This window comes from Scyliorhinus canicula, chromosome 3, assembly GCF_902713615.1.
Source record: "Scyliorhinus canicula chromosome 3, sScyCan1.1, whole genome shotgun sequence".
Taxonomy (NCBI): Eukaryota; Metazoa; Chordata; class Chondrichthyes; order Carcharhiniformes; family Scyliorhinidae; genus Scyliorhinus; species Scyliorhinus canicula.
Window position 1 is genome coordinate 72,990,772 of NC_052148.1, and position 24,386 is coordinate 73,015,157.

General features: G+C 46.3%; 1 protein-coding gene across 6 annotated transcripts in view; it reads left to right on the forward strand.

Moving 5' to 3' along the window:
* pdzd2 (PDZ domain containing 2) overlaps nucleotides 1-24,386 on the forward strand; it is a 599,663-nt gene that overhangs the window by 249,459 nt on the left and 325,818 nt on the right. The window contains exon 1 of one of the 6 annotated variants that reach the window (XM_038790716.1): nucleotides 23,475-23,892. The exons of the other annotated variants lie outside the window; for them this stretch is intronic. Coding sequence (XP_038646644.1) covers nucleotides 23,774-23,892 — 119 coding nt within the window. The 5' untranslated portion in view covers nucleotides 23,475-23,773. Of the gene's footprint in view, nucleotides 1-23,474; nucleotides 23,893-24,386 lie in introns of those variants that run through there. 6 annotated transcript variants of the gene reach the window in all.

Consider the following 24,386-nt stretch of genomic DNA (forward strand, 5'->3'; position numbering starts at 1 on the left):
AGTGAGCAACTGTGAATACAATTTAGCCAAAGGGTTAAAAATTCCAAAGTTTAATTTTAAATTCTAAACCATTTGGGCTGGTTTACAAAAGTTGTTACGCATGTGCTGTAATTTTTGGGTGTGTATAACACTGCAAAAGCAACTGGGTAGTGCCCCTGGCTAATTTAGCAATTATGTCAGAATGATTAGCAGTGACCTTGACTGGTATGGCAATGAAGTTATGGGGCAGCTGCACCCTTGCTTAATGTAGCGTTGATGGATAAAGAGGACATGTCAAAGGTAGGCACTGCCCTTTTGGGGGTGATTTAAGAATCATCAGAATAGTTGGCGCGATTCTCCGACCCCCATGCTGGGTGGGAGAATCGCGGGATTGCCAGCCAAATCACGCCACGCGCCCTGGCACCCCCACGTGATTCTCCCAGCCCCCCAAAACGGCATGTCGCGTTTTGCGACAGGCCGCTCGGAGAATCGCCGCTCCGGTCGAGCGGCGATTCTCTGGCCCGGATGGTCCGAGTGGCCTGCCGAATCCGACCAGTTCACGCCGGCGCCAACCACACCTGGTTGCTGCCGGCGTGAACATCGCGCGACCGCTGCATGTGGGGCCTGTGGGGGGCGGAGGGAGGATCGAGCACCAGGGGTTTGCTCAGGAGGGGTCTGGCCCGCGATCGGTTCCCACCGATCGTCGGGCCGGCATCTCTGAAAGACGCACTCTTTTCCCTCCGCTGTCCCGCAAGATCAATCCGCCATGTCTTGCGGGGCAGCGGAGGGGAAGACGGCAACCGCGCATGTGCGGGTTGGCGCCGGCCAACCTGCGCATGTGCGGCTGACGTCATTTAGGCGCCGCCGGCCACGTCATACACGCTGCGCCGCTTTGACGCAAGCATCAAGGCCCGGCGCGCGAGATTGACGTGCCGCCGCTCCTAGGCACTGCCCTTTTAAGATGATTTAAGAATCATCAGAATAGTTGGCGCGATTCTCCGACCCCCATGCCGGGTGGGAGAATCGTGGGGGTGCGAGGAGCGGCCTCCGACGCCGGAGTGAAACACTCCGGGTTTCACTCCGGCGTCGGCACTTTGTCTCCCTTTGGGAGAATTTTGCCCAGTGTGTTGTGCTTCAAGGATTGGAGAAGTTTTAGTGCTGCTTTCAGATTTTTTTGTAAACAGGAAATCCAGTCAGCAAGATTGAGGATGTGTATCAGTGCTACCAATCAAGCAGCCATGCTCAGTCCCATCAATAACACCAGTAAAATTTGGTTCAAATGAAAGGGAAAAATATCTACACAAAGAGAACTGTGGAAAACGCAAGGCGGACGGATCATTATCTTTGTTTTTCTCAGAACATTATACACCCTTAGGCCAGGTTGGTTCTAAAAATATAAACATATGGTACGAAGCACAAATTACTGTATTGTAAATCAAGATATATACTTTTTAATATTTTTTTATTAAACCAATGTCAGTTTAAGAGAAGTTATCTTTAACTTGACGCAGAGGATATTAAACCTCTTGGTCTGCTGGACATGAGCAGCAGTGTTTCATCCAGTTGGACCCACTGACGGGCAGTTAATACTATCATTTTGCTGTTGAATTCAATGTGCACTAGGAAACCAAAACATATCAAGATTAATTTGGGTTATATAAATCTGATGTGAGCAATTCCCGATGGCCCTTTGTTGTTAACCTCCTCCAGTCCAACAACATTCTGTATTCCTCCAATACTAGCATCTTGCAAATCCCAATTTTCTTCACCCCGTCCATCGGTGCTAGTGCTTCAGCCTCAAGGCCTGAATCTTTTGTTTTCCCTCCCTAAATCTTCATCTCTTTCTCCTCTTCTGAGACACGCCTTAAAACTTGCCATCCATCTGTTTTAATGTCTCTGTCTTTGGTTCATAACTATTGTTGGATTATGTTCCAGCAAAGCACCTTGGGATATGTTACCAGGCTAAAGGAGCTTTGGTAAAGGCAATTTATTTGTGAGCTATATTCGAGCTTGTTTCTGATTAAAAGCTGAATTTCCAAATAACAGGAGAATGCCTATTTTTCCACAATTAACAATCTGCAAATTAAACCACAGACGCAATTTTGTAATGTGCGATTTCTGCACAATTTGATGGCGCTGGCAGCTCTTCAATACGGAGAAAAGCAGGCCATTCTTCTTTCTTTTATGATGATTCATTTTTTGATTCAACTGAGCTTGAAACCTGTCAATAAAAAACGATGGCGAGATTCTCCTTTTTGAGTCTGTCTCACTACCGCTGCCAGCGAGGATAGAGGATTTGGTGCTCAGCCAAATCTTCATTCCCTGCAGCGGGATAACGGAGAATCCCGTCGGCGTGAAGGAGCGGAGAGACAAAGTTGATGAATTTATTTTATTCATATGGCTGGAGAAGTAGTTACTGTTCGATGTTGAGGTGACAGCAATTCATCCAGCAATTCCACAAGCTAATTCCTTGTGAATGGTGCTAAAGCCACCAGGAATGGATCAATGAGGGCAGAATTTCAGTGTGTGGGTGATGGGTCTGACTTGGATGTCCACAGTCGCAATATGAGCTGTTCTATGTTTTCCACTTGTGGAGCAAGTGGTCAGATCTTCATTGGCTTATCCTCAAGAAGATGGGTGTTGTCTAGATATTCCATGGAAGATTGAAATTTGGGACTTCACCATTCGGGTCAGTTACCAGGATATGTTTGGTGATGTTTGTTGTCAACTCGGAGAGGTGCCATTGAGAGGTGGGGCTGTTGTCAGTTTGTAGGGCGTGGAGTGAACTCCAGTAGGGAGGTGAGGAATTTCAGACGAGAGTTCAAGGGGTTTTATTTTTTGAGGACCTACGTCAATAGGAGATCTTCGTTAGCTGCCAGCCGGCAGTGTTCTTTGAGCAGGATGTTTTCCCTGCAGTTATCAAACAGGAATTGTGCGCTAGCTCAAAAAGGTACTCAAGCAGTGTTGGCCTCAGCGTCTCAGAAATAATCTTCGTGACTTCCCGGACATGGATATCGATCATGTTTGCGGTGGGCGAAATGTAGATCACATGGACAGAGCTAAAACAAAACAACTTAGATTATGTAAATCTAAAATAGAAACAGAACATTCTGAAATACTGTCGGATGAAGGATCTCATTTGAAAATAGTCAAATCATTTTCATACACTTCCAGTATGTACTTCCTGTACGACTTGTGTATTTCCGTTATTTTCTTTATCCAGCTGTCTTTTGTGTCTTAAGATAGCATCAAAATATCCAAAACATAGATGTTGTACCAAAATGATACATTTGTTACTCCAATACAAACTTGAAAGGTGAAGTTAGTTTCAATACAAATAATATCCGTTGCAAAATGGTGTTGCAGTACATACGCAAGATTAGTTACAAGCTGTATTCATGCCTACATAGATCAGTAGTTGACATTTTACAGGATGTAGCTGCCAAAATAGTTCCTTGACTTGAATTATCGAACAGGCATTTGCTATCAATCAGTTACTTTGGTTAATATCTCATCCATTTTAAAAAATAAAATAGATATTCAGTCTGTTTTCAAGACCTGACTTGGTGAAGGCCTATATATGCCTTGATCTTTATGATGCATTTTACATGGGTGATCTGAGCATGTATGCATTCTCTGCGAGAAGATTGTGAAGTTGCAATCGCCATCAGTTTTAATATTTAAATTAGCACTTTGTGTGAGAGCACTTCAGAAGTTCCCTGTCTGATTTCCCAGCACCCCACTTGATTCTTGAAAATTTATGGTGGAGCTAAGTCTGTTAGTTAGAAACTAAGGCCCTATTTTACTATCACTGCACAAGTCAGCCCAATTTATAAAGGGAAATCAAATGTGCACACAAAGGAAGAGGGCAAATTTGTGATTCGAAAAAGCAAGATCTGAAAAGCATGATCACCGCCAGAAAGGTTTTTAAAAATAGGCCCATGTCAAGCTTTGAGTGTGTTTGTTCGATAAGGTCCATTTATTTGTTGACCTGAGTACAATTATGTGATGATGGTCATTGTTCTTGGCATCTTTTGCACGCATGCAATTGGGCCGGGGATGCCTGGCGTGGGTGTGGGGGGGTGGCATGGTGGGTCGGGCGGAGGACCCTCATATATTGCTTTCGGGCTGGGGGTGGAGGTCGGGGATTGTTTCAGGGGGGCCTCAGAGATCGGTTGCCATTTAAAAATGATGTCCCGATCTCTCGTTACAATGGGGAGTTCCAGCGAGCAGAGCTCCCCACTGTACAAAACGGGGATATGTGTGGCCTCGGCCATGCATTCCCCTTTCGGCCCCTTATTCAACGTGAGTCGCTGCGAGTGCCGGGAAACACACGGCTAATCGCACTCACTTGGGGACTTTGTTCCCTTTTGGGAGAATTGTGCCTGAAGTTCTTGAATTGTATGCCAGAAAGTCAACATAATCTATTGGGAATGACAATCATTCGTTTCCTCCCCGTTCCTTCTTTTGGAGGAGATCTTGAATCGGCCTGTGTTCTATATCAAGGCCAGACTTAAGTACTCTTTGCTGCTACTCTATGACACACCTTACACCTTGTCACTCCAGCAGCTTTCTGTCCATGTGAGTGGGGTGTGGTAAAAATTAAATATCGTGCAGTGCATCCTAAACATGCTGCCTAAATACATGCCCGTCCATTGTTGATTATAGCAGGTATTGGCTAAAGATATTGCAGGAATTGGAGAAGAATGCATTGCCATTATATTTTCTTATTCAAGATGGAGAATTTGGCACTCAGCCAAATCTCTATTCACTGCAGCGGGAACAGAGAATCCTGCCGGAGTGAAGGAGCAGACAATCAAAATCCCTTGTTTTTACAGACAGTAATGCATGAGTGAAGTTGGAAGCCTGAATTAAATTTAACCGCAGTCTTAGCATCAAATCAATGGGTATGGTGAGGAAGTGGGATGCAGAGGTCCTGCCCAATTTGACAGTAGGACCTCATTATCATTTCCTCCCATTTCCACTAGCCAGCTTCTCCGAGATGAGACGCGCATTCCATACCACACCACCCTCTGTAAAAATGGCATGGGCATTTAGGTGACAGATTGGGAGAACACTGTCTGATTTCAAATTTTGAACACCCTACCCATACCAAGGCTCTCCTACCCACTGTGATATTTAATGCTGACTTTCTTATGTTTCTTGTCTCTGACCTTGCCTGACATTGTTGAAGATAGATCCAATACAGCAATATGAGAATACATTTTCACCCTTTCTAGGATACATCTCACAAGTCCTGTCTTTTCGCAAACATATTTGCCACCTCTTACATATCAGGGAAATATCTATAAAGACATTGCTGTAACATCAGTGGGTTTTGGAAATGCTTTAAACATCTAAAGTGTTAAAGATGTAAGGTAAACCGTGGTGACTATACATAGAAATGCTTCTGGGCTTTGAAGGGTCAATGCACACCTGTTACTAATAGCAGAGGATTATTTACCTCCGGTTACATCAGCTGGAATGTCAGATTCAATTCCAGATTGTGAACTCGGGCACTAATTGTGTGTGACAGGTACCTTGACCCTGATGTTCTGTTCTGAGATCACTGATGAAGAAGCTTTCTTATTTATCTCAGTGAATTTTCAATTAATATCAGATACAGTTCTCTCACAGGCTACTAAACTCCCCGTCCATTGTTGATTACAGCAGGTATTGGCTAAAGATATTGCTGGAATTGTAGAAGGAATTGTTGGTCTATTTAACCAAGGCTTTTGTTACAAAAATGTTGAGTAGATTAAATGGGCAATACATTGCTGTTGTATCTTGAGTGGCTCAGCACCATTTTGCATGGTTTGGAACTACACAAGCCAAAAAGTCCATGTTGTCAATCTCGGTAGAAGGGTATTGAATTCATGCTGAAGGATGGAGGGGGGGGGGCAGTGGTTTCACTGTTCAAAATTTATTGCAAATGCTCATGTATTGGCTTTATATATAAACAGTGTGTGGTTTGGCTGTGATGCCCACATGATGGGCTATCAATAGGCACATATCAAGCATGGTCACATGGATGTGAATGAAGTATTGGACGGTTGCTGACATCATATCGCGGCTTGGGAGGGAGGACCAAATATAGGACAAAATACCAAGTTATACAGGAAACCGTGCTCTTGAATTTGCTAATCAGGGAGGAACCACCGCTGGAAGCCAACCTGGGACCTGACACCAAGGAAACGATGGCGGTCTCCAGTTCTTCCGAATCCTCCTCTCCTGACACCGACACATCTCAAGGGCAGTGTAGTAATCCACGGGAGGCAGGAGTTCCGTCACCACACCAATATTTATTTACAATAACGATATTACAGGAGCAGCTACAAACAGTGCTGCTAGCAGTCCAGTCAACTTAAGACTGCTCACAAAGCTTACACAGGTGATTATATGGGCCCCCTCAATGAGCTATCATTGAGGGAGCTCATACTCCAATTGGCCAACCAATAAAGCCAATTGGAGTTCATTACACCCCTCCCCCCCAAGATCCGAGGAATTCCTGCCAGCTGGCATTCCTCTGAGCTTCTTCCTGCTCCTCATGTCTGGGTCTGTCACCTCTGTGTCGTCCGCCGGGTCTTTCTCCGAAGTGGGCGGGGTGTACCTTATAGGTGCCCGTCTTTTCCTTGACGACCTCCTTGGAAGTTGTTCTTCCTTCTCCTCGGGGAGAGGTGTCGCGGCGGCCTCATCGGGTGTGTCTATCTCCGACTCTGATGACTGGATGATGGGGTCTGGAGAAATTGCTCGGGGCTGGGGTGTGGGTATCCTTTCCGTCTGGGCTATCCCAGCTTGAGGCGGTCCTGCTTCGCCTGCCTCCAGGTGTGGTTCCGCTGCCCTTATTTGGTCTAGGTGTTTCTTCAGCACCTTACCTCCTATTGAAACCTCATAGGATATGGGCCCTGTTTAGGACTCTACCGTGCCTTTGACCCATGTTGGTCCATTCCCATCATTCTTGACCCAAACCGGTGCCCCCACCTGGAAATGTCTCTGCTGCCGACTATTATCATGCCCCCTGCGTTAGGCCTCCTGTTGTTTCTCCACTTTCCCCGTTAAATTTGGGAAAAGGAGACTCAGCCTCGTTCGCAGCCGCCTTCCCATTAAGAGTTCAGCTGGCGGTATGCCCGTTGTGGAATGCGGTATGGTCCTGTAATCAAACAGCCAGCGGGAGAGCTTTGTGTCTATTGACGCTGCTGGCTGCTTCTTGAGTCCCGCTTTAAGTGTCTGGACCGCTCTCTCTGCCAGACCGTTGGTCGCTGGATGGTAAGGGGCCGTTTTGATGTGACGGACTCTGTTTTCCTTCAGGAATTTTCCAAATTCCCCACTTGTGACTGCCGTTCCGTTGTCCGACACCAATACCTCCGGAAGTCCATGTGTTGCAAACGAGGCCCTGAGCTTTTCAATTGTCGATGCTGTGCTTGCCGTGTTTACCCGGTGGACGTCCAACCATTTGGAGTGGGCGTCCACTATCACCAAAAACATTGAGCCCATGAAAGGGCCGGCGTGGTCAATATGCAGGTGGGTCCACAGTCTTCCTGGCCATTCCCACGGGTGCAATGGCGCCGCTGGTGGCACTCTTTGCCCCTGTTGGCACTCCTGGCACCAACGTACCAAGGCTGCTATGTCTGTGTCCAAACCTGGCCACCAAACGTAGCTTCGAGCGAGCATCTTCATTTTCGTCACCCCTGGGTGTCCGTGATGTAACTCAGTTAAGATTGCCTGACGGCCCTGAGCTGGGACGATTACCCGGGCTCCCCATAGTAGGATACCGTCTTCTACGGTTATTTGGTCCCTTCTGCTCCAGTATGGGTGCATCTGGGGCTCCACTGGTCTTTCCAGTTCCCCTGTTAGCAGTAAATGCTTCATCTTGGCTAAAATTGGGTCTTTTTGCGTCCACAACCGAATATGTTGTGCGTCTACTGGTAGGGTGTCCAAAAAATTTAGAGTCATTACTGTCTCCTCTACTTTTGGTATTTGCGGCGGAGTGTCCGGGAGGGGAAGTCTGCTCAAAGCATCTGCATGTGCTACTCGCGTTCCCGGTCTGTGCTCCAGAACGTATCTATATGCCGCCAGTAGCAACGCCCAGCGTTGGATTCTAGCTGATGCAATCGGGGGTATTGACTTGTCTTCTTTTAATAACCCTAATAACTGCTTATGGTCCGTCACTATGGTAAATTTCCGCCCGTACAGATACTGGTGAAATTGTTTTACTGCGAATATCACCGCCAGTCCTTCCTTCTCGATTTGGGCGTACTTCCTCTCAGCCATTGCCAAGGTCCTCGAAGCATAGGCTATTGGCCGTTCTTCCCCATTCCTTCCTCTATGGGCTAAGACGGCTCCTACCCCGTAGGGGGATGCATCACAAGTGCCCACCAACTCCTTCCTTGGGTCATAATGCTCTAGGACATTTTCGGATGACAGCTGTTCCTTAATGTCCCTAAATGCTCGGTTTTGGCGGGTGGACCATTTCCATTCTTGCCCCTTTTTTAATAGCTGGTGGAGGGGTTCTAGGATGGATGCCCTATTTTCAATAAATTTTCCATAATAGGTTACAAACCCTAGAAATGATCGTAACTCCTGGACCGTGGTGGGAGCAGGGGCTTCTTTTATTGCCCTTACTCTCTTCTAATGGATGTAAGCCTGACTCGTCTACTTTATATCCCAGGTATGTCATTTGTGGGGCCAGAAAAACACATTTTTCCCTTTTTAGTCGTACGCCTGCCTTTGCGAAATGCTTGAGCACTTCCTCCAGGTTCCTTAAGTGTTCCCTGTTTGTCCTACCTGTGATTAAGACATCGTCCAAATAAATCGCCACCTGCGGTAGTCCCTGCAGAATATTTTCCATTGTACGCTGGAATATAGCGCAGGCTGATGACACTTCAAAGGGTGTTGATCGTAGCGAACTTCTGGGAGCCCTTGTCCAGTTTTAACTGCAGGTAGGCGTGGCTCATGTCTAGTTTCATGAACAAAAGCCCACCTGCCAATTTGGCATATAGGTCGTCTATTTTCGGGATTGGGTATTTGTCCAGCAGTGCGTATTTGTTTACTGTCTGTTTGAAATCTCCACAGAGACGTATCGAGCTGTCTGGCTTCAAAATTGGTACCACCGGCGCTGCCCATTCCGAAAATTGTACTGGTCTGATAATGCCGTCGCGCCGTAACCTTTCTATTTCGTCATCTACTTTCTTCCTTAATGCAAAAGGTACCGGCCTGGACTTATAAAATTTCGGAAGGGCTTCTGGGTCCACGTGCAAAGTTGCTTTGGCGCCTATGATTTCCCCCAAACCTTCCTGGAAGACCTCCGGGTATTTCTGGAGTACTCCACTCAACTGCCTACTTCCATTCTGGAAAATTTCATCCAATCTAATTTTAGGTCTTTCAGCCAGTTCCGTCCAATTAAGCTTGGTCCGGAGCCCTCTACTATCGTCAACGGCAATCTGAGCAATTGTTTCTCATATTCCACAGGTACATGAGTCATGCCTAGAACTTCCAGGGGTTCCCCCGTGTAAGTTTCGTCAATGTTTTTGTTAGGGTTAGTGGCTGGAGTCCATCTTTGATTTTTCTAAATGCTGCCACTCCCATTACTGATACGGCCGCACCCGTGCCTATTTCCATTATTGTCGGCCGCCCGTTCACCCGTGGGGTAATCCTAATGGGTTCTGCTTTCTTCGTTGTAATATTATATAATTGTTCCCCTTCGGAGGAGGATGGGGCGTCTAGGTTGTGTACTTCCCTGTGTCCCCACCTGCTATTCCTCTTTTGCCACCTCCTTCTAGGGTTTCTGTCGTTGTTACCCCACTCTGTCTGGTGCCAGAAACGGTCCTTCTCTGTTGGGGGAGCCTCAGCCGGTACTTCCCTCTGTCTCCAGTTAGTCCTGGCAGACTTGGGGGCAGTTCTGGGGTTTTCCTTTTTCCCTCTATTCCTCAGGTTTTTCCTGAGAGTGGCTATCTGGTAGCAGGACCCGTTGTGGTAGTCCCTCTCACAGGTATCTACCTCCATTGGCATGCCCTGTAATTCCTGCGCCCCACTTGCTGCCTTTTCTAGGGACAGTGCGAGCTGTAACGCCTGCCTGCAGTCTAGCTCTGTTTCCACCAACAGGCGTTTCTGTATTGTGAGGTCGTTTATACCACACACTAACCGGTCCCGAAGCATTTCATTTAGCATCGGGCCGAACTCACATTTTTCCGCCAGCCTTCTCAGGCGGGTCAAGAAATTCGTGACTGACTCCCTGTCTTCCCGCTTCGCTGTGTAGAATCTGTACCTACGCAAAATGAGGGGTGGTTTTGGGTCGTAGTGCTCTTTCACCAATTCCGTTACTTCTTGGAAAGTTTTCGTGTCCGGCGCATCGGGATAAGTCAGACTATGTATAATGGCGAAAGCGGAGGGTCTGCACGCCGACAGCAGGATAAGCCGTCTCCTTTCGTCCGTCAGTATATCATTTGCCCGGAAGAAGTAACACATTCTCTCCACATACTGGGACCAGTCCTCAATAGCCGGGTCGAATGCCTCTAACCTCCCAAAAAACGGCATTTTTAAAATGGCAAGGCTTACCCTCCGAGTGCGGCAGCTGGTCTCCGCAAAATTCGTAGTTTACCTCGTCGCCACTGTAGTAATCCACGGGAGGCAGGAGTTCTGTCACCACACCAATATTTATTTACAATAACGATATTACAGGAGCAGCTACAAACAGTGCTGCTAGCAGTCCAGTCAACTAAAGACTGCTCACAAAGCCTACACAGGTGATTATATGGGCCCCCTCAATGAGCTATCATTGAGGGAGCTCATACTCCAATTGGCCAACCAATAAAGCCGATTGGAGTTCATTACAGGCAGCAAGCAGAATAGGGTGGCATGGCGAAGCCAGTGACACCGAGAAGTCAGCCAGGGCCTTTTGATTATTTTCTGCACTTGTTCGTGGCATTTTAAAAATCTGGGCACCTGAACCCCCAAGTCTCTTTGGGCTTCACAGTACTTAACCTCTTCCCATTTACCTCGATTACTTGTGATTATCGCTCACTCCACTCACCCTGTTTTTTCCTGTAAAGACTCGATTTCCAACCATTCTTCACATTCCGATCTGTAAGTATCTTGCAATTGTGTCTCTCCTATATATATATATGCTGTGATTGTGAACATGCCTCCACTTCATCTGATGAAGGAGTAGTGCTCCGAAAACTAGTGATTTCAAATAAACCTGCTGGACTTTAACCTGGTGATGTGAGACTTCTTCCTCTTCCAATTTAGAAAGGACTCTGATCTATCTTTTTTTGGTCCAAAATGGATGACCTCACACTTGCTTACGTTGAATTCCATCTTCCACAATTTTGCCCATTTACCTAGTCTGTCAATGTCTCCTTGCAATTTTATGCTACCATCTAGACTGTCTACAATGTCACCTAACTATGTATCATCAGCAAATGTGGATATATGACTTTCTGTACCATCATCCAAGTCGTTAATAAAAAATGTGAATAATTGAGACCCCAACACAGATCCCTGTGGTACACCACTAGTCACACCCTGAAAATTAGGGTACTTACCCATTATCCCCACTCTCTGTTGCCTGCCACTCAGCCAATTTCCTAATCATGTCAGTAATTTGCCTTCCGCTCCGTGGGCTTCCACCTTAGTTCACAGTCTCTTATGTGGGACTTTATCAAATGCCTTTTTGAAGTCCATATAAATAACATCCATAGACATTCTCCTGTCCACCACCTTAGTCACCTCTTCAAAAATTCATTGAGATCTGTCAGGCATGATCTTTCCTTCACGAATCAATTCTGGCTCGCCCTAATCAACCAAAATGTTTTGAGGTGTTCAGTTACCCCATCCCTGATTCTAGCAATTTCCCCACCACAGATGTTAGGCAAACATGTCTGTTATTCCCTTGTTTCCCCCTTTCACCTTAAAAAATGGAGTGATATGTGCAATTTTCCAATCCAAAGGGACTACTCCTGAATCTAGGGAACTCTGAAAGATTACAGTTAGGGCATCTACAATGTGCTCCCTTATTTCCTTTAACACCCTCAATTAGAAACTGTCAGGCCCTGTGGATTTGTCACTCTTTAGTTCCATTAATTTCCTACTTATTGATGCTCTACTTACGTTAATTGTATTAAATTCCTGTCCCTATTGACCATTAATTTTTTTGGGACTTCCGGCAAGTTAACCATTTCATCCGTAAATTCTGAGGCAAAGTAATTGTTCAACATGTCTGCCATTTCCCCCTTTATCAATGACAATGGGTGCATTTTAAAGGCAGAAACAGTGTCCCATTGTGGGTGGATTTAGCAGAGTGTCGCCGGGAACAACCCCACTATCCAACGGGACTCTGTTATTTTTTTCGGGCCTCGCCAGGGAATGCCGTGCCCTGGCTGCACTTACTTTCATTTCCTGCACTGAGCAGCTCTGCTTGCTAGCGCAGGAAGAGATCGGGTACCATTTTTAAATGGCGCCCCAATCTCTCAATCGCCGAATGCAATCCCACCTCATTAGGGCAGAGCATCCCGAGGCCCGATCCGCAGTGTGGGCAAAATGAAACCTTGGCACCATGGCACTGCCTGCCTGCCACCCTGGCAGTGCCACCGGACACCCTGAAACTGCCGGGCTGGCACCCAGGCGGCACTGCCATGATGACCAGGTGGCATCAGCAGTGCCAGGGTGCCACCCTGTCCAAAGGTCAGCCACCCAGGGCCTCTGGTTGCCTGGGAGACTCCCGAAGCGCCTCTCTGCCTAGTCCCCATTTGTGGACACCAGTGCTAAACGGCTCCCAGATGGGGTCTCCTCGGCGAGGATTCGATCCCGGCCTCCTGTAAATTCTATGATTCTATGATACTCATAACTAAATCTAATATTGCCTGTCCCCTTGTTACATCTAGAACACATTGCTGCAGGAAACTATCCTGGACACACTCTAGAAAATTACTTCCTTTCTGACAGGTGCTTGTCTGCCTCTCCCAATCTATGAGTAAGTTAAAATCCCCCATTAGTACTCAGGTCAGCATTTGCTGCTTGCTTGCCTAATTTCCACATTTATACAACCTTAACACCTAGAAATTGCTGCCAGGGAATCTATACACAACACCCATTACAGTTTTAGATCCTTTTCTGTTCCTCAGTTCCACCCATATGGTCTCCACTAAATGTTTTCCCCTCATTATATTCTCCCTCACCCTTGAGATGATGATGTTTCTAATCAGTAAGACTACTCCACCCCCTCTGCCATCTTTCCTGTCTCTCCTGTAAACTTTATAACCAGGTACATTTAATTCCCAGTCCTGACCATCCTGCAGCCACGAGTCCGTAATAGCCACTGCATCATAATCTCCAATTTTAATTTGCGCTGCAACTCATCTAGTTTATCCCTTACACTCTGTGCATTAGTAGATAGAACTCTTACTTTGGCTATATCCCCTAACCTGTGCCTTGGCACTGATGCTTTATTCACTTGTTTATTATTTCTCTCTTCAGGTTTAACCAGTATACTCTTGTAGTTTTGCCATTAGCTGCAGTTCCTGAAGTTGGGTTCCTGACTATTACTTTACTCTCTGCCCTGCTACTTGTTTTTGGAACTGTATTGACTTCCCCCTCTCCCCTCCCCATTTACTAGTTTAGTGTTCTTATGACCACCCTATTTATCTTTTCCGCTCGCAGATAGGTTCAGATGGAGACCGTCCCAACAGTACAGATCCCTCCTGTCTCAATACTGATGGCAGTGTCCCATGAAAAGGAACCCGTCTTTCCCGCACCACTCCTTTAGCCACATGTTTACATCTCTAATTTTCTAATCCCTATGCCAATTTGCACATGGATTGGGTCATAATATCTATTTGAACATCCAAGCTCTTGTGAGCAGTGCATAACGAGAGTCTGGCCAATGTAATAAATTGAAATCTTCTGAGGAGCCAGTGTAGCAAGCGGAAGCTGTATAAACATTGGCAGCTGATTCATAGCAAACAACAGATTTAATAGATCAGGTCAGCACACAGGGGTCAATGCGCCAGAACCCAGTCACATGCTTTGCATTCTAATTGTTGTCAATGAGCCATTTTAAAATCCTGCTGCATATAGAATCTCAATTCATCAAACTTTCAAATAGGAAAGTAATGCAATAGTATAAAGGATAGCTTGAAAATGTAACCATTCTGCTGTATATCCGTTTAAGAACCAGAGGCTTTCCCAACATAGGGCTTGTCAGGAATATGGGCAAGAAGTGATCATGTCTCCCACTCAGAGAAAGTGGGTGTTGGTTGCAGCCGGCCTCTTCAGAGGGAATGATATGTACAGGGTCAGCCAGAAATCCTTCTGGATCTAAAGAAAGATAACGTTTTGATTTATTTAAGACAGCAAAAGAAAAATAACTGGGCTTGGGGCCATCTGGCTGCTGTTTCGAAAGCATTGCTGCTGGTGCAAACCTTTCAGTTGCAGCAATGCTGAACGTTCCTCTCCTTACCTGAGTTGACTGCCTGCCCTGTCAGGCACACAGTGAGTGTAAATAACCTGAAGATAGAAGATCAGCCAACTCCAGTCACCTCCATGTAAGGCAGATTTCAAACTTATTCTGTTTGACTTTATGCAGGTGCGAGGGAGAGAGGAAAATTGCCCATCTTAAAGTACAAGATTGTGGCTTACTGAGACTGCTTTCTTCTGTTTTAATTTGATTATCATTAAAGTAAAATGCGAATATGCTGTAAATACACAGTAGCTGGGTCAGCTTGTGAAAAAGGATAGGTTAGTGTTCTGGGTGCGGTGTGAGGTTGATGTCAGCTTGACTTCATTCTCTGAGTGAAGGGCGGGTAATATATTTATGCCAAGTTTTCTACAAAATTCTGCTCTCAAGTTGGCCATCAGAAAATTGTGACTGTCATTTATTTTGACTTCTCTGATTCCCTACTTTGGACCCTGCTGCACAACTTAGTTGAGATCACAGAATTGTTGCAGCACGAGAAGGCAGCTCTTTGGCCAAGCGTGTATCCACTGGCTCTTCTTAGGAGCAAGTTACCACATTCTTCTCCCTGTAGCCCTGTGCATTCTTCCTTTTCAGATAACAATCAAATTCTCCCTTGAATGCCTCAATTGAACCAGCCTCCATCACATTCATGGACAGTGCAATCCAGATCCTTTTTAAAAGTAAATTTAGAGTGCCCAATTCTTTTTTTTTCCCAAATAAGGGGTAATTTAGCATGGCCCATCCACCTACCCTGCACATCTTTGGGTTGTGGGAAACACGGGGAGAATATGCAAACTCCACTCGGTCAGGGGGCCGGGATCGAACACGGGTCCTCAGCGCCGTCAGACAGCAGTACTAACCACTGCGCTACTGTGCCACCCCGCATTCAAGATCCTAACCACTCTCTGTGTGAAAAGGTTTTCCCTCATGTTGTCATTCCTTCTGTTGTCAATTACCTTAAATCTGCGCTCTCTTGTTCTTGATCCTTCCACCAATGGGAATAGTTTCTCTCTGTCTTCTCTGCCCAGACCCCTCATAATTTCGAATACCTCTATCAAATCTCATTTCAACCTTCTCTTCTCCAACGAAAATGGTCCCAACTTCCCCAATCTGTCTTCAGAACTAATGTTGACCTTACTCGTACATTTTTTCTGCAATCTGTTGCCTTCACAGCTTTCTAAAATTGTAGGATGGGAATAGAGGAAAACAGACCCCGGAAGTGCAGAAGATTTTAGTTTAGACAGGCAGCATGGTCGGCGCAGGCTTGGAGGCCGAAGGGCCTGTTCCTGTGCTGTACTATTCTTTGTTCTTCGTTCTTTGTACCACCGATAATTGGAGCAATACTCTAGTTGAGGCTGAACCTGTGTTCTATACAAGTTTAACATAACTTTCTTGCTTTTATGCTCTATATCACTATTAATAATTCCTAGATGCTGTACTTTTCCATCCTTCTACAGGATGAGAGTATCGCTGGAAAGGCCAGCATTTGTTGTCCATTGAACTAAATGGCTTACTAGGCCATTTCAGAGGGCAGTTAGAGTCAACCACAATTTTCTGGTCTGGAGTCTAGGGCAGCACGGTGTCACAGTGGTTAGCACTGCTGCCTCACAGCGCTAGGAACCCCGGTTCAATTCCAACCTTGGTGACTGTGTGGAGTTTGAACATTCTCCCCGTGTCTGCGTGGGTTTCCTCCGGGTGCTCCGGTTTCCTCCCACAGTCCAAAGCTGTGCAAGTCACGTGGATTGGCCATGATAAATTGTCTGTTGGTGTCCTAAAAGGTTAGGTGGTGTTGCAGGGATAGGGTGGGGGTTTAGGCCTAGATAGGGTGCTCCTTTTGGACGGTTGGTGCAGACTCGATGGGCCAAATAGTTGCCTCCCGCACCGTAGGGATTCTTTGGAGCCACATGTGGGCCAGACTGGCTAAGGATGGCAGATTTCCTCAATCAATGGTACATGGCATGGTCACCATTACTGGGGGTTTTGTTTTGAATTCCAGATTTTATTATTTCAATTTAAATTCCACTTTCTGCCAGGACACGAATCGATGTCCTGAGAGCAATAGCCTGTGCCCCTGGATTACTAGTCCAGTAACATTACCACTGCTTTATTAACCACTCTCCCAACCTGTTCTGCCACTTTCAATGATCCATGCACATTGGCATCCAGGTCCCTCTGCTCCTGCACCAACATTAGAATTGTACGCTTTATTTCATATTCCCTTTCCATGTTCTTCCTAACAAAATTAATAACGTCACACTTTTTTGCATTAAATTTCACCTGCCACTTGTCTGCCCATTCCACCAACTTATTTCCTGTTTGAAGTGCTACATTATCCTCTTCTTGTGCTTTCCCCCCCTAATTTTCTCACACCCTGTCCTGAGTTCAGAGATGGGCTGTATCTGCCCCGCTATAAACATTGATTCAGGAGACCAATGAGTACCTCCCTCAAACAACACTTTTTCGAGTAATAGTAGCAGAAGGGGCTGGATAGATCTGCCAGGTGAGGCCACACTTAGGAGAGAGAAGGAACTAATCTTTCAGGCCAGTTTTGCTCTCCATGGGTGCTGTCTGACTGGAGTATTTCCAGCATTTTCTGTTTTTATTCCAGGTTTCCAGCATGCGGAGAATTTTGGTTTTGTGTGACTGAGAAAAGAGACATGCTGTCAAAGTTTTTTGTCTTGCACTCATCAGGACAGACCCAAGAATGCCAAATTTCAAAGGGAGCAACAGTTTATACTGCATGAGGAAAGGGCGCTGATTGGTTGGAAGTCGATTCTGGTAGAAGTGCTGCCATGGAGAATGTAGCAGGGAACTATTGTTCCCCCATGCTTTTGTTTATTTCAAAAGAGGCACGATGTCTGGACATTTTCCTTTTGTCTGCAGAGGAACAGGCATTGTGCATTTTTGTGCTCAGTTGCTTAATTTGTGTTGATCCTAAGTGATTGCTTACACTGTTCTGATTTCCACAACTTTGCACAGAAAAATAATACAGTTTGAATGTCAAACACCAAAAACCTTTGTCTTCCAAACATTTAAAAATTCTGACTAGAATCCTACCTAATTCCTGTTTGAAGTTTCTTTCTTAAGGCACAGATCAGGAAGGACTATATAAAGTAACGAAGAACAGTTGTCATTTAGGGTTGTTCATGAATACTCTGGGAGCAGATTAACCACGATGTTCACACGGTTTGGAATGCTAATGTGTAATCTGAATTTTCCAAAAGGGCCACAGATATGTTACTTTTGCCTGAGTGTTCAATGAAACAAGGCTGTAATCATGATGTATGATAAGCATTAACTTCCACATAGTATTCTCAAGAGGAAATTTGAATGTGTTTTTGCCAAAGGTTTGGCCATTACTTCAGTTTTTTGTTCTTTACGTAGTAGTTTGGTTTGCAGCGAAAGTTGAAATGCCGGTGACTGAGCAGTGAGGTAACTCATTCTTCATGGAAATACTGTAAAGAAATAGCCCGTTAAGCTTGTTGCCTGTGGAGAGTGTTATTCCTGGAGTTGGGAAATTTACTGTTACAATGGAGTATTATTCCTATGTTGTGTCTGCAAAACCTCAGACACTTCGACCAGTTTATTATTCAAACATTTTACCCAGGTACCCTTCTTTGCAAGGTGAACAAAGGACAAAACAGGTTTGTGGTTTAACGCAATTTTATTCACAATTCTCTCCCTCACTCAAAATATAACTCAGACTCACAGCTGAGCTCTAGGGTTTACAGGCATGGTCACTCAATGTGGATATACTCTGGGCTTTGAAACCCAGGGTCCCTTCTTCTCACGAGGTCTCCCAGGTTATCGCTAAATACTCATTCCGATATTCCTTCACTTATTCCTGCATACACCCACAACTGAGTTCTATGGTCCCATCCAGACCCAAACTCGTTAATGGGAATAAACAGGATATTCTTGTTCATCCAGGAAAGTTATTCCCACAATGGAGATAGTTATTCCTGGGCATAAAACAATTACTCCTGCAGCGAAAGAGAAAATGCTGGAAAATCTCAGCAAATCTGACAGCATCTATAGGGAGAGAAAAGAGCTAACGTTTCGAGTCCGATGACTCTTTGTCAAAGCTCTTGGAATTACTGTACAGTTGCTGCCAGACTTGCTGGTTTTTCCAGCATTTTCTCTTTCGTTTCAGATTCCAGCATCTGCAGTAATTTGCTTTTATCTAGTTACTCCTGCAGAATCAGGGAGCTAGATTTTCAGTCTGAGGACTGGAATCCAATGGCTGGATAATTTCTGAGTCACAACCTCCCTCACGCTGCGTTTGCAGTCAGTGACGCAACACAATATTTAAAGGCAAAAGCTCTAATTGACCCGGAGGTGAGTTCAGGCACCCAATTAGTGACACCTGGAGGCAGAACATTGTAATGGAGGGTGATTCTAAAAAACACATGGCAGCTGTTACTGGGCTTGCTGTCGCCTGGAGGAATGGAACAGCAGGAGAGCAGAGAAAATAGCAGCAGGAGTAGGCCATTGAAAGGACCAGCAACCTCATGGTCCACACAAGCTCTCAACCCTCAGGTACTCAAGCCACTTTGCTGAAGAATTGGCACCTTTGTGACATGCATGGGCACCTCAGATAGACTATTCCTTTTTTGTGCATAGATTTTCATGAACAACCACAATCAATCCCCATTATGCTCCTGACAGCTGTGCACTAACCTGTCCTAGACCGTTCACTCCATTATTAATATTGAAAATATTATTCTGTCCCACAAGCTCTTCAATGAGCTAAATAGTAAGGTAACAGGAGGCGTGGGGGCTGCCGGAATTCCCACTGCTGGAAAGTTCTTTAAAAAAATTTTATTTATAAATTTAGAGTACCCAATTCATTTTTTCCAATTAAGGCGCAATTTAGCGTTGCCAATTCACCTAGCCTGCACATCTTTGGGTTGTGGGGCGAAACCCATGCAAACACGGGGAGAATGTGCAAACTCCAGATGGACAGTGACCCAGAGCTGGGATCGAACCTGGGACCTCGGCGCTGTGTGGCAACAGGGCTAACCCACTGCACCACTGTGCTGCCCTTAACAGCTGTAAAATTCTGGCCAAGATCTCTAAATATTAGATTCACATCCAGAAGCATACTTGCATCAGGACTGAATGAACACAACTTTGTAGCCATGATTCTTTATCAGGAATGTTGGCTTTGAGTCCATCTCAGAATGTCTGGTTAAGTGGAGACCAAACCCCCAGCTCTAAAAAGGGGCAAATATCCATCAGGGGTGCTTGTGTCTGAGGGGTGCAGGTTGCTTTCTCTCTTAAGGATAAGTGGGGCTCTTCGGCCTTGGTTGCAGTCCAACATGGAGAAGGTACTTCTGAGATTTAAATACAAGTGGTGAATGTAATAGAAAGCTATGGAAGAGTAGCTGAGGTGACAAGTGGCTCAAGAATCTCCTGTTTGAGCCACCTGAGATAAGAACATGAGAACTAGAAGCAGGAGTAGACCATCTGGCCATTCGAGCCTGCTCTGCCATTCAGTGAGATCATGGCTGATCTTTTATGGATTCAGCTCCACTTTCCAGCCCAAACACCCTAACCCTGTATTCCTTTATTCTTCAAAAAACCTATCTATCTGTTGTGATGATTTTCTCCAAGGGAGGAACGCAATGATGGCAGACAAACAGGTCTGGTAGCAGATTCTCATTCGTCTGCTGTGAACTGATGCAGTGGAAATGCTGTTAATCCCTCCTCCTCAATCGTGACCTTTTGAGAGACATGGCTGCATAGGGAGGCTATCACACAACCTTGCTTGACCCCGGTTCAGATTTTGAAGGCATCTGTTTCAGATTTCCCACTCGGGGAGCTGGATTCTCCGCTCCCCGACGCTGAAATCGTGTTCGGCGACGGGGTGGAGAATCTGTTTTGGCGCCAAAATCGGGAGTGTCGCCGGTTTTTGAATTCTCCGCCCCCTGAAAGCCATGGCCTGAGGCCTGCCCCATGATGCTCCGTTCCTGACTGGCCAAATTCCCGACGGCGTGGGACTCTCATGGTCCCAGCCGTTCGGGAACCTCGCCTGGCGGCTGCAAACTCAGTCCAGGGCCGCCAGGTGGGGGGGGGGGGGGGGGGGGGGGGGGGGGGGGGGGGGGGGGGGGGGGCGATTGGCGGGCAGGGGAGGCTTCATTCAGGGCTGGGGCTGTCCGGGAAGCGCGAGCGGCCGATGGCGGGGCACTACTTTGGCAGTCCAGGTCCGCGGGCTGAGTCCGCCATGGAGCACGGCGCAACCCCTGCAGGTCTCTGCCGTGCGCATCCGCGACCTCTGAACCAGAAGTGCTGGGGACCGAATCGGCAGCTGGAGCTGTGAGCTCTACGCTGTCCCCCTGCTAGCCCCCAGCAAAATGGGAAATCGATGGCCTGGTGTAAAAGACCACCATTTTCACACCGGTGTGGGGATTGTCTCCATAACGGAGAATTCAGCCTTAGGTGTTTGCAGTCATGTTAGGAAACAATTTATCTTCACTCAACCAAAGTTGGAATTAGGGCTTTAATTGTTTAATAGACTGCACTTATTGTTTAATAGACAGCACCAAATATAAAAGGGTTATCGGTGGCACTGTGGCGTTGTTGGAAAAGTGATTACTAAACACAATGGGCGGGATTCACTGATCGGAAATGCCATCGCGTTTCTTGACGGCATCAACACGGCCCTAGGATCAGCAGGGGCCAGCACGGCACGGGAGCAGTTCACGCCGTTCCAGCTGCTGATCCGGCCGTGGAATGCGCGCCGGGGGATGCACGCATGCACAGTGGATCTGGCGCAAACCCACGCATGCACAGTTCCAACGGTGCGATTTCACTCATGCACGGTGTCTCCCTTGTCCACGCCGACCCCGACCCAACATGGAGCAGGAGTACAGGTGCTGGCGCGGAAGAAAAGAGGCCGGGAGACAAGTAGGCTTCAAATGAAGTTACTGTGAAAACTCCCTAGTCACCACATTCCGGCGCCTGTTCGGGGAGGCTGATACGGGAATTGAAACGTGCTGCTGGCCTGCCTTGGACTGCTTTCAAAGCCAGCGATTTAGCCCTGTGCTAAACCAGCCCCTGAATCCTGGTGTGCTTGACAGTAAAAGCTTTCCTTGGATTTGTCTGGCAACAAAGAGGTTGTCTGGCATCAGAGTTCTGCTGGAATGTCTGAAGTCACATTGTGTCTCAGGGAGGATTTCCTCAGCCACATGAAGTAGGCGATTCAGGAGAATGCATATCGGAATTTTCACAATAGCTTCCACAGCATAAATGTTTTCCTTTGAAGTTAGTTATAATGGTCATATGCCTGAAGTTGTTTTCCTCCCAAATCCAGATAAATGCAGGTAGTCTTGATGGTAGTCTTGATGGGACCTGGCTCTGAGGGCGGCCTCCGGGGTCCTCTGGGGGGGGGGAAGGGGGGGGAGCGCGGGGGGATCTGGCCCCGGGGGGGTGCCCCCATGGTGGTCTGGCCCATGATCGGGGCCCACCGATCCGCGGGCGGGTCTGTGCCGTGGGGGCACTCTATTCCTCCGCGCCAGCCACTGTAACAGTCCGCGAAGTCTGGCGCGGAGATGAACCCCTCCTGCGCATGCGCTGGGATGACACCAGCACACGCTGGTGCTCCTGCGTATGCGTCAACTCGCGCCGGCTGGCGGAGGCCCTTTGGCGCCCGTTGGAGTGGCGCCAAGTCCCTTTCGCGCTGGCCGTCAGGGCGCAAACCACTCCGCCGCTGGCCTAGCCCCTGAAGGTGCGAAGGATTCATGAGTGGTTTACGCCACTCCTCGGCGCCAGTACGGCCGCCCCGCCGGTTCGCGGAGAATCCCACCCCTCAGCTGGAATCTCATTGGGGCCTCGGGCTTTGTTGTTTTTCATCTGTTTGATTGCTTGTTGAAGCTTTTCCATCGATGGTGGTTCACCCATGTATTTTACCACAGGGTATTGGGGCTGGCTTAGAGAATATCAACTGCCACTGTGAATTGATTCATGATTGAGTTGTTGTAAATGAACTTTCTAGCATTGATGGATGGAATTGTCATTGCTAAGCAATGAAACACCGTCCCGTGAGTGATGGAGATTTTGTCCATTTGACCTTGATCGACAGATGGCCCTGGTGGTTTCAAAAAAGTTTTCCATGTCATGATGGTCAGCATATTGTTGGATATCTTGGGTTTCTCTTTCCACCACATGTCCTTTATCTTCTGAATTTGGGCATCGGCCTTGAGCTGAAACATTGCTGCCTTCATTTCATTTCATTTCATTTTCATTTTTCATTTCATTCTTGACTTGTGACTTTGACTTGTTCTGCCTGACAGTGAAAGCTGCACGTTTTTGTTCCAGGAGGTCACGTATTTCAGTATTGTTTTCATGGAACCAGTCCTAATGAGGGTAATGTTCAAATCCAATGGCCTTGGCACAGCAGCCTAATGCAGCTGACTTTATTTGATTCCAATGTTCTGGAATTGAGTTGGATGCATGAAGAGTTTCCAGATTGGTTGTGAACTGCACTTTGAGTTCCTCTCTTCCATGTGACTGCTTTACGGCTGAGATATTGATCTGCTTCCTTTTGTTGGAGTTTTGAGCTTCTTCAAACTATGGTGGTGAGTGTTTCACAGCAAAAGCCTCTGCAGGTCTACAAAAGTCCAGTTGTCGTTGGTACTATACTGTAGTGACACCTGGGCTGTGCATCAGCGACACAAAGAAGCGCTAGAGAAATTCCACCAGCAATACTTCCACCACACCCTCCGGATTCAATGGGAGGACTGTCGAACAAATGGTGGCATCTTTATTGAAGTCAGCTCCACAAGAATTCAGATAAAACTCCTGCAAGATCAACTTCGATGTACTGGACACCTTGTCTGGATGTCCATCTCCCCTGTTTTCCCAACTCAGCTGTTCAACGTTCCATGGGAAGACAAAAAAAAACTTCAAAGACATTCTGAAGCTCCCCTTGAAGCATGGCAGCAGCATTGACATTAATGAATGGGAGAAGCTAGCCACCAATTGTTCGGAAAGGCTGACAGCTTGTCCATCAAGTTGCATCCCGCCTTAAGTCCCAATATCTTACTGATGAGGTTCAGCAGGAAAGAAAACAAAGCAAATCCTGCACTCTTGATTCCACTACATCATGGGATGTTCTTTGGGTGCGGTCAAAGAGCTTCAGGTTGAAAATTGGCCTGCTCAGTCACATGAAGACTCATGGCAGAAATGTCTTACCCTGAGTAGTTGTCATTCTCGAATTGAGGGATAACCACCAATGCTGGCTGTGTCATTATAGCTGTTTTAATCTTTTATAGCTGAAGGAATCATTTTGTAAGTCCCCTTGTACTTAAAGGATAAAGACCTTTCTTAATCATCTGAACCATGGCCCAGATTCCTTTGTGGCCCTCCCTCATTATCACAACAGCAGTTTCACTATCAACCACTTTGGGACATAGCTTTCAACTCCGTCCAGGAACACAAGAAAAAGTCAAGGACAAAAAGTAAGTACTGGGCCACTCCAAGCTGCCTTGCCTTCCTGTCCCCAAATCAAAGTAAAGCAATAAGAGTTACAGAACATGTCTCAAAGTCAGAAGCACTGGCGACTATGAATGAAGCTGTTGAAAAATAAGAAAAGCTTCCACGGTTATAGGATTTCACCAATGCATTTCATTATTGATTTGAGTCGTGAAACAGAATGACCTATCTTACTGACAGTGGTTAATAACCTGACCACCATTTACTATGTCTCGAAAAAATAGAGCATCGTCCTTTCTCTTATAACTCCACTAGAAAAAATACAAACTATGAATTAGCATTTTTAGGATAACTCCATTTATCAGTGACTGGAGTCTTCTCACTGTCAAATTATCTTGCTAGCCCTTACAGTCACGTATAACACTGAGAGAATATTTGCTGAAATTTATACAACTTACAATGCAAAAAAAGTTAGGGAAACCAAATTATTACATCAAATAAAATTGCCTTTGTGTGAAAT